This window comes from Cebidichthys violaceus, unplaced genomic scaffold (assembly GCF_023349555.1).
Source record: "Cebidichthys violaceus isolate CVI_PGR_0920_01 unplaced genomic scaffold, fCebVio1.0.p SCAF_350, whole genome shotgun sequence".
Classification (NCBI taxonomy): Eukaryota; Metazoa; Chordata; class Actinopteri; order Perciformes; family Stichaeidae; genus Cebidichthys; species Cebidichthys violaceus.
Window position 1 is genome coordinate 1 of NW_027176540.1, and position 15,000 is coordinate 15,000.

A 15,000-nucleotide genomic window follows, 5' to 3' on the forward strand; every position below is an offset into this window, starting at 1 on the left:
GCAGTGTTCATCGACAAAGTGCGCAACTTGGAGCAGCACAACACGGTGCTGGAGACGGAGTTGAATGCCCTGCGCCAGCGGCAGACCGAGCCGTCCCGCCTGGCCGAGCTTTACCAACAAGAGATCCGCGAACTTCGCTCGCAGCTCGAGGAGCTGAACGGGGAGAAGTCCAGCTCGTCATCGAGAGGGATTGTATCGAAGACGAGCTGCAGAAGCTCAGGGGGAAATACGAAGAGGAGTACCGCGCCCGCGAGGACGCGGAGGTCACCCTCAAGGCCTTTAAGAAGGATGTGGACGATGCCACCATGGTGCGCCTGGACCTGGAGAAGAAGGTGGAATCTCTGCTGGACGAGATCAACTTCCTCAGGAAGGTGCACGAGGAGAGGATGGCCGAGCTGACGGAGATGATCCACGCTGCCCAGGTGTCTGTGGGAGATGGAGGTGTCTAAGCCGGACCTCACCTCCGCCCTCAAGGAGATTCGAGGCCAGTACGAGTCCATGGCGTCCAAGAACCTGCATTCAGCCGAGGAGTGGTACAAGACCAAGTTCGCCGACTTGTCCGAGCAGGCCACCCGGAGTAACGACGCCATCCGCGCCAACAGGGAGGAACTGAGCGAGTTCAGGAGGCAGCTGCAGTCGAAGACGATCGAGACAGAGAGTCTTAGGGGAACCAACGAGTCTCTGGAGAAGCAGCTGCGGGAGATGGAGGAGAGGCACAATGCGGAGATTGGAAACTACCAGGTAAATCACCTTTTAATTAATGAGTCCTTCACCGCTTTTCTAAACTAGAACATTTGATATGCCGTCATAAAAGTGTATTTGAATTGAAATGAATAGACTGTAAAGCGTTTACAGAGCAATAACAACACGAGGAGCAACTGAGATCTGTCCGTGGTGCTGAAACTCATTCCTCTGGGACAGCGCGCTCAGCTGCTGCATCGGACAACGCCCACTGAGCGTGTGTGTGTGTGTGTGTGTGTGTGTGTGTGTGTGTGTGTGTGCTCTAAATGAGTAACTTTAGTGTGTTTTTTGGATTAAGCACTCCCAACTGAGAGCATACATTTTAGGAAAAACATTTCTACGCATTATTCTCATAAACGACTTGAGGCTAACAGCAGCATTGACATTGAGGTCTTTGTTTGGGCGCTGCCGTTATTCCTCTGTGGTCACAGGCTGTTGTATTGTTTGATGATCCTCAGGACAACATGGTGGAGCTGGAGAATGAGCTGAGGGCCACTAAGAGCGAGATGGCTTGTCACCTGAGGGAGTACCAGGATCTGCTGAATGTCAAGATGGCACTGGATATTGAAATTGCTGCGTACAGGTAGGTTCTTCTGTCAAAGACAACGGACACGTCATCAGTTCGATAACCTCTATAAAATGGAATTTAAAAACACTAAGATACAGGTATTTAGTGTGCTGTTAAAATGCTGTTTCTGACTTTATCTTTATGTTGTCTCTATCCTCTCTCAACCCGTCCCTCCGTCGTCCTCGCTGCAGGAAACTGCTGGAAGGGGAGGAGACCCGCATCGGGACGGGGATCAGCTACGGCTCCTCCATGAGCTCCAGTCTCGGGCAAGGCTACAACTACCAGAGCCGCATGTACAGCAGCTCCGGCAAGGGCTCCAAGAGGGAGGGCAAGGACGAGGACCAGCAGCAGCAGAGCAAGTCTGGAGGCAAGGTGGCCCAGCGTGAAGTTTATGAGGAGACGGTGGTCACCACCACCAAGAAGATGGAGAAGCAGCAAGACCCCAGCGACATTCCCACCATTCAGAAAAACTAAGAGCCTCCTGTAAGCTTGTTTTTCACCCTTTCACCCAAACCACTTTTCATTTCCCAAACAACAAACCCTGAGCCTGTACACTTCAACACTTGTGGGGATCTCAGATGATAGCTGTGCCTCCTCATTAGAAGCTTAGTAAGATCGTCCTGGTTTCCATCTGCACGTTTGTGTGTGTTGGATGTCCACAAGTGTGTAGAGTACGGGATCTAGATGTTTGTTGTACGTGGGCTTATCCCTCTCTGTCCCCTTTGTCCCCCACATGTGTCCCCCATAGGAAATCCATCATAACTGGACACTGTAACCGCCACTCTATAGAAAACCACAGTGCACCTGTGCACTCTCTGTCTCCTCCACACACTCAGCATCAAACAATAACCAGCACTTACTGCAGGTAGCATCTCTTACAGAAGTGCAGTCTTTCAAACACACAATATTCAACTGGTCTGTCACACTGATGTTACTTCCATGTGTGATGCTGAAAACACGTAGATAATAGCGCTGGTCGTACACGACCACCACGAGCTGTGAGCTACTCTCAACACATTCCAATGGAAGCATGCGTGTGCGTCCACTCATACGGTACAACAACAACAACAAAAAAAAAAAAAAAGAAGACATTCCTACAACAGTTTAGTGAGAAAGCACACCGTCTACAGCCAAGACGCACAATGAGATAGGACAGTGTGGTGCTGAGCCATTAGTTCATAAGCAAAACAAACGCTGATCCCTGTTTGACTGCAGTCCAATCAGTTCTGCATGACAACATTATGGAAGACTGTCCTCTTCCACCTCCTCTCTGACTTCCCGATAAAGATTCCCTTCGCTATTTAAAAGAGATTTGAAGCAAAGAAGAAAACAAATGTATTAATCGAGCATAATTTGCATGGCGTATGTTGATGTCATGCTTGCATGGAATCCATCGGCCTATTGCTCATTTGACACACGATTTCATCGTTAAGAGGCTGTTTAATGCCTTCCTCTCTACCATCTACCGTGCTGAGCGTCCTCATGCACAACACTCATTCATAAATGTAATAGACGTGCTTGTAAGCCTGTAGGTTAGATTGTAACTCTTACTGCAGGATGTGACTTAGATAGGCCTCGACGCTATGAAGATAACAAGTAAAAATCCACTTGCACTTATATAGGAATGTCAAAAACTACCAAATTTGGTAAACAGTTTGCACAATATGCTACGAAAGATACAGGAACAAGTGAAGCAACGATGCTGTAAAGAAGGCAAAATGCAGCGAATGTGATAAGAATAAGACGAGAAAGAGGAAGCGACCGTCCTCCTGAAGCATCCAGTCAACTAGAGACTGAATTGTAAATCACGCTTTAGCCTACGAGATCCTCTATGACCCCTCTGGGTGCGATGAGTTGTATGCATATTCAACACCATTTCCCATGTGCCATCGACGACGCTTGAAGCACATTTGAGCTCCAGAATTCATACCATATCACTCAGCCAGAAGAAAACGATGCCATCAACGCTCAAACTAGTCACAGCTTCAGCCGCCAGACCACCACGCGTTTGAAACAACTTGACTTCTCTCTTTATAACGTCGGCCATGACGTAGCACGACCCTCACCGCGGCAAAATCCCTCGGTCTGAGCGACGCGTCGCCCGTTTTGTTTCTGCGTACTGCCGACTTTAACGCAGATTATTCTCCTGCTGCCGGTCACGGTGACCCTCACCCTGACAAACTGCACATACGATGAAAACAGAAAACGAGCGATTGTACGGCAGACTGTTGTTTTACTTGTGATAGGTGCGTTAGTGCTTCAGTGTGTCTGTGTCTCTACACAGTGGCCTATTATACATATGTAGGGGGCAGCAAACTTGAAAGTTGGGCGTTTTGTTTTCTAGATGACTGAATTCCAGAGTAAAAGCAAAAGAAATGTACAAGAAGATGAGCCGCATTTTATAATACACAGCTGTAACAACGGGTGAATGGTTCATCGAGCTTCTATCTTTACACTGTTAACCAAAATCATCTATTATCGGTGTCTGGAGAGACAAGTGTCACTCCTACTACTACTGCACTGCCAAACCTTTTCTAAGTGCACATGCAACATCCTTTCACCAAGCAGTCCGTCACCGACACAACGCCACCAATCAAGACTTTAGCCATAGGAGCAAATACCTGTAGGATGTGAAATGCCTTAAAACACCAGCAGCTTTTTTTCTGGCCATGTGTGTGCTGTGTATGATTCTGTTCAGTAGGGGTGTGTACTCATTATTACCTCTTTATTAGAGCTACCGTGACAACGAAAAGCATAGGGATCGAATGTAGTTAACATGCTATTCTGTTTGATGTTATTCTCATGTATTGCTGTATGACACCGTATAATAAAGACTCAATAAAGACTTGAAGTTATTGAGGCTGATTTCACATCATTTCATTGGTTTTTTTATTGTCTAGAGAAGATCATATTTTAGCATTAATGACAGTGGTGGAAAGTACATTTATGCAAGTACTGTACTTCAGTACATTTCAGAGGTACTTGTACTTTCCCGGACTATTTTCTATTTTATGCTACTCCACTAAATATCGTACCGTGCTGTTTTTACTCCACCACATTCATTTGGTAGTTACTGTTTATTTTGCAGATTCAAATTGATAATACAACATTGAATCAATTAATAAATGATGTAATATTATAGGTGAAGGTGAGACTTTAATGATTCCTGGGTGCAGATTCACAAGTCACCCAGCAGTAATCCAGATTAGACCAAACCTCACCAGCTGTACGCATTAATTACATCAGTAATAATAATCCAATATTATAATAAACAGTTTGATGAAATAGGCAATTCTGCATTGTAAGTTTAATTCATAATTAGTACATTTTCTATTGGTACTGTGATTTAACAACACTAGGAGAAGGATGGAGAGAACGTTCCCAGGTTTCTTATAGGAGCACATTGAGCAGATTTGAACATTTTCCATCCCATCATCAACAGAGGGGAGTTTTCTTGATGCAGCAAATGCAGGAAAACCGCTGAGGTTCACTGACGAGAGCCAGTACTGTAATCTTCTTCTTCTTCTTCTACCGTGTTTTCAGGTCTGAGGAAAATAACATTGTTGCTTTGATTTATCCGTAAAAGTAACTGTTGCTTTAGATCAACACGGGGCAGAGAGCAAAGTCAGCCTCACCTCCTTCCTGGAGATATATTGTTTCTTCTGCTTCTCAGGGCCACACGAGTGTCTGAAAGAAATATGATGGATTACCTGCTGCTGTACTGTACGATGATCTTTGTACCCCCGTCGCCGCTCCACACACTTAAACACACACACACACACACACACACACACACACACACACACACACACACACACACACACACACACACACAGTCCTAGACCTTGAGACCTTCGGCCTCTTGAATTGTCTCTGTAGCTGGGCGGGACGGATACGGCGCTGGGTGTGCATGTGTGACGCAGTTTGCGGTTCTTCAAAGATTTATACCCCTGCAATGCTGCTGAGTGGAAGGTGTGGTGGGAGTCATCCAGTGAGAAGCCACTGTACAAGCCCTGTTATGAAACAGCCCTCCCTCCACACGCTTCAGACTTGAAGAGTGCTTCAACTTTCTATTTTGAGTCTCATCTTAGCAACCCTGGCCTTTCCTCATAACCAGAGACAACACACGAGAGCATTACGACCCAAAAACAACGTGGATACCGTGTAGAACATACTGCCTCCTATAGGACAATGACTTGATGAGGGTGTTTAGTCCTTCAGTCCCAATGCAATCAGCAAACGTCACAGTTGGCTGATTTCTCAAGTGTGTCGCTCTGTAATTATTGCCGTTTGCTGGTCTTAAAATACTCAGTGTAAAGTATTGTTTTTATGTTGTAATAAATGTAAATTGAATGAGCTGAGAATAAACTGTGCCACAGATTAACACATTTCTTTTCTCACATCTGAATACATTAACAGTTCACCTCACGTAAATCAAAGTTCTGTAGGCTTCAGTAATAATAATAATAATAGTTTGAGAGGTAGATAAATGTCATCTGCACTCCTCACTGACTGCAGGAATTGTTTCTTTTCACGTCTTGGTCTTTGCTATCTTGAGGTAAAGAGGGGAACGCGTTGAGGGAGAAGCATGTTTTATGTCCTGTCTGGTAATGAGTGTGTGTGTGGGGCTGTGATGGCGGTGGAGCTGAGAATCAGGAAGCATGAGCGAGGGGGACCACGGCCGTAAATGTCACCCGTTCGTCAGCGTCTCCGGATCAGAGCCGTCCCTCTTCACGTGTCGAGCTCTGCAGACATTTTAAAACCGTGAGCGTGTGTGATCCTGCACACCCACAAGAGCCAACACAAACGTGAACACGCACACATTTACCCACTGAATGTTGAACATGTTTCAACTTGAGGGACAATTTTTAAGGCTTTGATTGACTTCAGCGTCAGGAGGACAATTACAATTCTGTCACACACACACACACACACACACACACACACACACACACCGTGTGGCTGTTGCTAGCTAGCTTACAGCTAACTCAGGTGCAGGTGGTGCATTGGGGTGAATAAAAAGGGACGGCATGCAAATCACACAAAGAACAGATCTTTGCTTTCATTTGTTTGTTCGTGGACTTACCAGGAATTACACGATTACAACATCACTGTACAATTAGCCTCGACCAAAAACAGGAAAGAATACTCCTTCCAATAACTCCAGAATTGTCTGTTTACAAATCCAACAAATCAGCTGGATTTTGGGGGAAATGTGCGAAGCCAGCAACGTCAGCGTGACTTCTTCTGTGCACCGTCACGTGTTGGTGGTGGTCAGTAAGAGATGTATAAGCTAACTGCTCATTAAACCATATTTTTAAGTTACAGTGTGTAAATATGACTGTTTCTCCTTACATGCTACGCTAGGCTAAACACATCACTGAGCTTGCACAGAGATGAAAACTGCTTTTGAATGAGCTCACAAAATATTCCTTTAAACACAGGCAGCCAGACACATTTTCAATGCATTGTTGGAGTAACTCATTTGAATCAGCAACAGATGGTGATGATTCTCTTTGTAATCAAAGTGTTAATTTGTGAGTTGCTGCTGCTGTTGCCTTGGAATCTGTTGCTGGCATCCTGCTGTGCTTCAGCAGCCTTGGTGATTCACACCTTTCAGAGAGACAGAGTCCAGACGGGCAGACAAAGAGATCAGAGGACAGCAATACAAGCAGATACAGAAGGCAGCTAGCAAAACATTCTGGAAAGCAGTTGGGGAAATGCTCCCTATTCATTCTGTTTCCTTGCCTCGCAGAAAGTACCGAGTCATTTTGAGGTAGGCCCCGTGTGTGACGTAGCTTTCTCTATTTTTCCTCGGTGCTAATAATAGCAGAGACAGAGCCGGCCGAGCCAGACGTGCAGACAGACAGACTGAGGGAAAACGTTAAACAAAGGGGACGGTCGCAGCTCTGTTCCTGACCTCTACGCTGCTCTGAGGATGAGATATTGGGGGTATTCAACCTGAGAAATACAATTACTTTAGCTGTAAAGTGCATCTCACTAATCAGAAAATGGCCACTGTTCTTCTTCAAAAATTGTACATTTTGTACAGAATTTGATTTCGGTGTAAAGATTTGATTTGTAGAGCAGAGGTTAACTGACTCGATCTACTTTAGGTGTGCGACGTGGTTTTCTTTGTCCTTCTTCTCCAGTCTCACAAAAATGTCGGCTAAACTAGAAAATGCAAACTGCTAAAAAGAAATACTCTATTTGAATGCAGGAAAGGAGTGTTGCTTGTACAAAGATGCATGCATATGCATTATGCAATAATTGTACACCAAAACACAAGAGCTGCCCTGTAACCACCACATGTGATGAATGCAAAGCCTATAAAAAGACACGTTGCACCAGGTCTAGTGGGGTGAAATGTCTTTCTTTCCTCTGCCTTTCTTTTACCTCATCATTGCACAGGAAGACGTCTGATGAGATGTTAATAGGAAGGTATTTTTAGGTGGAGAGGGAGTAAGGTACTCTGAGAAACAGATGTGTGCATCATAAGCAGTAGTACCGAAGCTCTGCAGACTGTGTTGATGCTGTGAATGTAAAATCTCTTTCATTTATCCACGTTACTTTTCTGCAACTGTCAACATGTTGCAGGGATAAGCTATAGTCAGCGACTTGAGGAAGAAGTGCAGGTTGGTCCCTATTCAGACGGGACTCGTTATGTTGGAGGAGGCCAGGGAGGGTGCAGCACAACAAGCTCAACCCACAGGGATGTGTCCTCGGAGTAACCTTGTGCTGCAGATGTCATGTGAAATGAAGCTCACACTAAGATGTCCATTTAGATGTTGACAGTCTGGATTATACGAGAGAATGTTTTTTTAAGATTTAAGAAATCCATTGACAGTTCAAGGTTTATATTCTTCAAATAGAAAAGAATAATACAAAAATATGATATATTAAGCAGTTATGTCCTTCTCTTTGACGCACACAATATGATCTGTTTTTTAGATAAGTGGTGCATCTAAAGATCACAGTGTACCTTCTGTTCTAAAATGTTCCTTCAGCTCTTTTGGGGGGTAAGAGGTCTGTGATGCCACTGCCTAATCCATTATAGAGCAGCTGAGCCCGTCCAGGGCTTTCTCTTCAGCAGCCAGCCTGCAGACTGTGACGCAGCGTTTTGAGAGAGAGAGAGAGAACAAAGACAAAATGGAAAGTGTGAAAATGTAACGCACAGCTGAGCTCAACCCGATGTTGAAAAGCTCTTCGAGGTACTACGATGCATCAAAGGCCAGAAATCAAATAGTTGAAGGAACAGTAAGAGTAATGAGAGAGACAAATGGAATAATTCATAATCAGGAGCTCAAAGCTTTAAAGAAGAGATTTCTCTGATCACGAGAAGCGTTAACAATTCCCTTTTTCACTTACGTTAGAGCTCCAGTGACAGATGCATCCTGATCAGTTGAATGATTACATGAAACATAAGCTTCGTTGTGGTTTAATTCAGGGCTTCTTCTGCCTCTTTTCTTGTCCATCATTACTTCACAGCTGTCTCGTTGTTTAATACCTGCTGCTGGCCCAGACTTTTGCAGTAATGCTGTCATGCATGTTGAATTAATAAGAAATAGCATTTCATCATCAGCATATAACATTATTAGGCCACACCAACGTGACCGTTGACGTCCTCTGCTGCTGAAATGATGTCCTGCTGAAGATGCTCAAAGGCTCAGTAGAGCTGAGGAGGAGCTGCAGAGTCAGGTGATAATTCTACGTGAGTTCGTAAAAGCGACCATTTCTACATAATATATAAAAATATTGAAAATTGTAGCTTCAGAAATCATAAGGCACTCACTGCCAGTTAGCTTGTTTTACCACTTTCCCTAAAATTATAATTTGAGGAATTGATTTCATCTTTATCTTGAAGAGGATTAGTGTCTAACCTTGAGAAGCGCCTCATTATATTTAGTTTGTTTTGTGAGTTATTATTGAGCACATCAGTGCAAGTTATCCTGTTTAAACCAACGACAGATTAAACAGGATAACACTCTCTTATCTACAGGAATCAAACCCGTAACGTGGCCTTGGTGAGGTTTTGCTTCTCAGGCTCCTGTGATTATTATTTGCATTATCAAACAAGGATACATTCTGCAAATACAAACAATATCACTTTTGACGGTGTGCTGTCATCCAGTATCCCCCTGAGCGTGAGATTACTGTATGATGTACGCCTCGCATTAAACTGTCTCAGTGTGCAGCAGAGGACGTAGGGACACAGAGGGACACGGAGGGACACAGAGGGACACGGAGGGACACAGAGGGACGCTCCCTTCCCCTCACAAAGGGCTGCAGGCTGTCAGGACGGAGGATTAAAGGTTACCTGCCTCCAGAGGCCGACTTATTGACAAATCTCTCATGCTGCTCCACACGGTATATATAGTCTTCAAACATCCAGATGTGTGCAGGGCGGCTGGGGGAGGACAGATACCACTCTCACGTGAGACAGGAAACAAGCTAACGTCTTAGCTACTAAACCCATGACCTCTTTCTAAAAATGTCTGATCCGTGATGCATGAACAAATGATTTATTAACCGTTAATGAAGCCATTTGTTGCAGCTTATGAACGTCTGAGAGAGCCTACTGTATTCTACCGTTTCTTGTGTGTTGAACTATTCCTTGTGTTGGTTCAGCAATGAAGTGACCAGGTTTTACTGCTGCACACATCCTTCAGCCTTCACCCACTGAAGGTGATAATGTCTTTGTAGATGATGTGTGCGGGTAGGTGGGCGGTGCTAAAGTATCGAACCGCCGTCACCTTACTCCCCTGCGTCCGTTTGTGCAGCGAGATCCATTTCAACCTTGACGCTTAAAGAAAAGACTGTAAGGTTAGCGCTGGGCTGCTGCTGAGCGTCTACCTGGAAGTGAGTCATTTCATCTAACCTGCTCGTCACGGGTGAGCGCAGGGTAATTACACGGCATCGCTCAAGATCAGCAGAGAACGACCCGACAGCGGTTTGATCGTCCAAACATCCGATGGGGAAGAGATGGCCGGCTGGAGTTAACAGAGCGACCGTTCCCTCAATGAAAGCACAGGCAGTAATGGGAGCATAACACACTAATGGCTGCTTTCATTAATCAAATGTCACCATTGATCAAAGGCATTGCCTTATTGAGCGAGAGAAACCATCAAACAGATGTTGTTAACTCGTCGAATTCATTTTGTTTGGGCGGCACAGGTGTGACGATAAACTGTGGCGAGATTCTTTATGCTCAGCGCATCCCATTTATTACACTTATCGCATGTGCGGTGTCACAAGATTGACGCAGTACCTGTATTATGCGTGAGGGAAGGTCTGAGTGTGAGCATCTTCATCGACAGCTGGGCCGTGCAGACGAACGAAGACCAGAGAAGACCAACCAGACAAAACAAAGCAGAGACAACACATTCAATTCTGGACACATGGATACTATTTAATTAGTATTCAGTGTTCATTAATGTTTGCCAATCTCACTGTGCATGTCTGCATCGTTCCTCCTCCTCTTGTGGGCAACCTCTGCACCCTTGGCCCCGCCCCTCTTTGCTGCACTACACCAACACAGCAAATACATGCAATGCAATGTCAAGGCCTCCCATCTGCAGGCTTAGAGTATGCATGTGTGCGTTTGCCCCCCCCCCCCCTCCTCTCCATCTCCAAAAGTGCTGACCGCAGTCATTCCCCACCTGCTGGCAGTTCGCCCAGAGGCTGATATACTGTGTCACCGTACACACATTAACAGCTATCGATCGGGTAGAAAACAGCACAAAGCATTCAATTATCTCGGCTCCACCGTAATTTAAAAATGGCATCTCATTCTGAGCCCGCGGGACTCATTCGGGCCGCGTTTTCCGGCCGGTAAACCGCTAAAATATTCACCTCCCGTAACGAAGTGAACACAGTAAACGGCTGGGTGGTGCAGAGGCATGCAGGTGGTTATGTTGATGTGTGTGTGTTTGTGTGTGTGTGTGTGTGTGTGTGTGTGTGTGTGAGTGTGTTACGAGCTGCAGCTGATCCATAGCGAGCCAACGCCCCACACAGAGCAGATCGATGGAGCAGGATCAGCTACTAATTAAAAAACAGTTTGGAAGCCGGTGCAGTCAGCTTCTGAGAGCTCATATATCACTCGTCTGCATGGATCCATGTGCAGGACTGCTTCACAGGTTACTCCATCTCTCGGTGTTTTGGTCTTCTGGCAGAGTGCTCACCGTGTCCCCGTGTCCCTGTGTGCTGCGAGGTTATAGGATCTGAACTGTCCTACACGTGAGACTGTTATCTAATTGACTCTCGAAGCTGGTGTTCGCGGCGCACGCCTTCCCTCATGAAACAGCGTAATTACAGGCTCGCTCGGAGTGAAGACGCCCCGTTAGTGTGCAGACTACACTGAATCATTTACAGTAATTTCACTGTAAAATAGAAATGGACGTTAAGATTCAGAATTCATTAGAGATTGATATAAAATCTCTAATGAATCTCTAATAAAAAAAGCAGTTAACTAGTTCCTCTGCTTTATAAGGACACTTTTAGATATCGCTGTATGTATATATTTATATTTATGTTTTATTCCTTTACAGATTATATTCCTCTTGAAATATTAGCATCAAATCTAAATGTCCTTTTCTAACTTTTCCAAACAACTACATTACATTTGCTGAAGTGTCTATCCAATTTGGCAAAATACATTTAATCACTCATCATTCTATTTGCATTGTTCAGGGATTACTGATTTATGAGTTTCATCAGCAGAGCATAGATTTTTGGAGATATGTTTTTAGTGGTTTATTATTTCAGACGTTTTATCTAAAATTGAAACACAGCATGATGGCTTGAACACATTAATTCAGGCATGTGTGTGTGTGTGTGTGTGTGTGTGTGTGTGTGTGGAATCTGTGTGTTTCTGTACTTTCATGGAGATTTACCAGTCTTGGTCCCCAAGGACATTCCATCCTGTCCTCCCTCCCCTCCTGGTGACATCAAACGGTGGCGACAAAGTCAAACCTGGTTTCACCCCCCATCCTCTATTCTGACACACACACACACACACACACACACACACAAGTCAAGAACAACAAAGAGCATTGCTTCACCATGAGCAGGTTTGTATTTGGATGTGTGTATTTATATTTGTCCATGCTGGAGAGAGAACGATTGATCTACGTCTGGCAGTAGCCTGAGTCTCTGTCCTCCATGATGACTTACTGAATGAATCCACAAATGAACTGATAACCTACAGAGAACAGGATCTCACGAACACCTTGGCTTACAAAGCAAATCCGGATTTAGCTGACAGATTTCAGGAGTTTACCGAAGCTCTCTGTGTGCGACGCGTCGACCTCTTTTATCCGCCGTTCTTTTGTCCTGGAGGAGAAGAATCCTGCCGGAGTGACACACACTGAGAGGGAGAGGTGCAGCATCCCTCCATACATTATTCTAATTCATATGAGGATTGGAAGGAGCTGATAATACAACTATTGCTCTTTATTCTGGGAATTATTCATTATTCCATACATATCACACACACACTGAATATCTTAGCTAAAACTGCAGACTCATAAATCATAAAGCTATGTTAAATATTTGTCACCATTGGTTACACAGTGTATTGATTTAGGCTTTAAGTTAGGCCACCTCTTTCCCTCTCAGCAGCTGTCTGTCAGTCAGTGTGTGTGTGTGTGTGTGTGTGTGTGTGTGTGTGTGTGTGTGTGTGTGAGATAATCTTTCGACATGGCCATTGGACCGCAGAGAAGCCTAATTGGTAGGGGAGCTATCTGAAGGGGTTTGGAACAAGAGGCATTCATGCTGTGAATGGTCTCCACACAGAGCTCCATTCTGTAACAACAACATGCGGTTCAACAACAAGAAAAATGAATCATAATAACAATAGTTATGATGTAGTTTGTGGTACGGAGACATACGGTTTGGGGTGCACGGAATAATGAGCAGAGTCAAAATGTTCCAGTGGGACTCGCTGCACAGAACTGCCTGATTAGTTTCAGATGGGGTCTGCATTATTTATAGTGATAAAGAAACTGTGGTGCACAACATTGTGTTGGGAGGGACCTGCAGCGGGTGGGGGGGGGGGTGGGGGGGGTGGGGGGGGGTTGATAGATCTGCTGACAGAAAATGTGTGGGAGTGACCAGACAGAGATAGCATGCAGAGAGAAGGAGAGCGAGGAGCGAAAACAACCTCAATTCATTAATTAATACAAAATGACATTATGGTCAGGAACACAGCTCCACACGTTTGGTAACAGATGACTTTAGGAACCATTCCAACTGCAGTGGAAACGCTCGTCTCCCTACCTTCACCACTGCTTTTGAATTATCCCTCACCGATCTCTTACAACGGGGACCCTGGGACCACGGGGATGAGCCCACAGTGGGATAGCAGCAGGCTGCAATATGAGCTAAATGTAGTTAAAGCTAAATGCTAACATCAGCACACTGAGGCCTGAGTAGCCTACAGCAATGTACGTCTTCTATATATTACTGCAGTTTGACGACAACAAGGGGAACAGCACCATAAAGAAGTGGAATTAACAGAATACTGTTTGGTAAATAGGCCTAAATGTATTTGCTTAGCCAAGAGTTAGATGCAAAGATTGATAGATTTATATTAAGTTTCCTCTAAGCCTATTAGCTTAGCATAAAGATTTATCTCAAGGTTAAAAACAAACACCTCTGAAGTCCACTAATGAACAAGAATCATCTGGTGTTTTTAATCTGCAGCTACACAACACGCAGCTTCTCCTGTTTACTGTAAAAACATGGATTAAATGCCTTGCTCAGGGGCATTCTGGGGGATTAGAACGAGGTTGCTTCTGTGCGACTGCCATCGCCCGTCCATAAGGTCGGCGGAGCAGACAACTGCGTGTGAGAGGCAGCCCTGCAGTTAGGTCAGGATTGAATAATGCATCCCCCCCCCCCCCCCCCCCCCCCCTCAAATGGAGATCTCTAGTGCCACAGCTCTGCCTTCACACCCATTATTCTGCTTGAATGGGCAAAAAGCTCTAAGATGCATCAATGCACGCACACACACGCACACGCACACACACACACACACACACACACACACGCACACACACACACACACACACACACACACACACACACAGGCCAAAGAAAATAAGAGCAGCCTCAGTAAGACGAGGAACGACAGGATAGAACCAGAGCGCTCTGAGTAAGTTGCGGTAACATAAAGATGGATTCCAGGGAGTTTGTTGGCTCCCTGATACAACTCCAAACTTTACGACACAGCTGGTGTAGAAAGAGATTGTTCAGGGATAAAGGTGTGTGTCTAACAGACTCAGCTTTAATTGGCAACAAGTCCCTCACAAACACAGCAGCTCTGTTTCATTGTCCCCCCCCCCCCCCCCCGTGTGATTAAACGGGATGAAGATTGCAATTCTTCCTTGTTGCTCATGGCTACCAGAAGAGGAACCCTCAGCCCCCCCCCCTTCTTCCCTTTCTGCTCACTTCACTGCAAGGAAAATGTGCTTCACTGCGACTTCTCTTCCTTCTCACGCCTTCCTTTACACCTGCCTCTCATCTCTCACTTTCACGATCTCGTTCGAGCGTCTCTCCTCGCCTCTCTACCACCCAGACGCGCTCTGAGTTTACGGCACCATCCTTTCTTTCTTGTTACTGCTCCCCGTGCGCCGCCACACCCCCTCGTTCCCTGACCCAATCCCCATCCCATCCCACCCACCCACGCCGCC

The 15,000-nt window shown here is 45.3% G+C and overlaps 1 protein-coding gene across 1 annotated transcript; it reads left to right on the forward strand.

The window, feature by feature from the left end:
- Positions 1-3: 3 nt before the first annotated feature.
- LOC137883942 (alpha-internexin-like) lies at positions 4-4,166 on the forward strand (the record flags this gene model as incomplete). Its single annotated transcript, XM_068725552.1, is given in 5 exon segments — positions 4-166; positions 169-431; positions 433-741; positions 1,200-1,324; positions 1,501-4,166. Coding segments are annotated over 5 exon segments (1,143 nt in total), but the record flags the coding sequence as incomplete, so codon positions are not given.
- Positions 4,167-15,000: the final 10,834 nt, after the last annotated feature.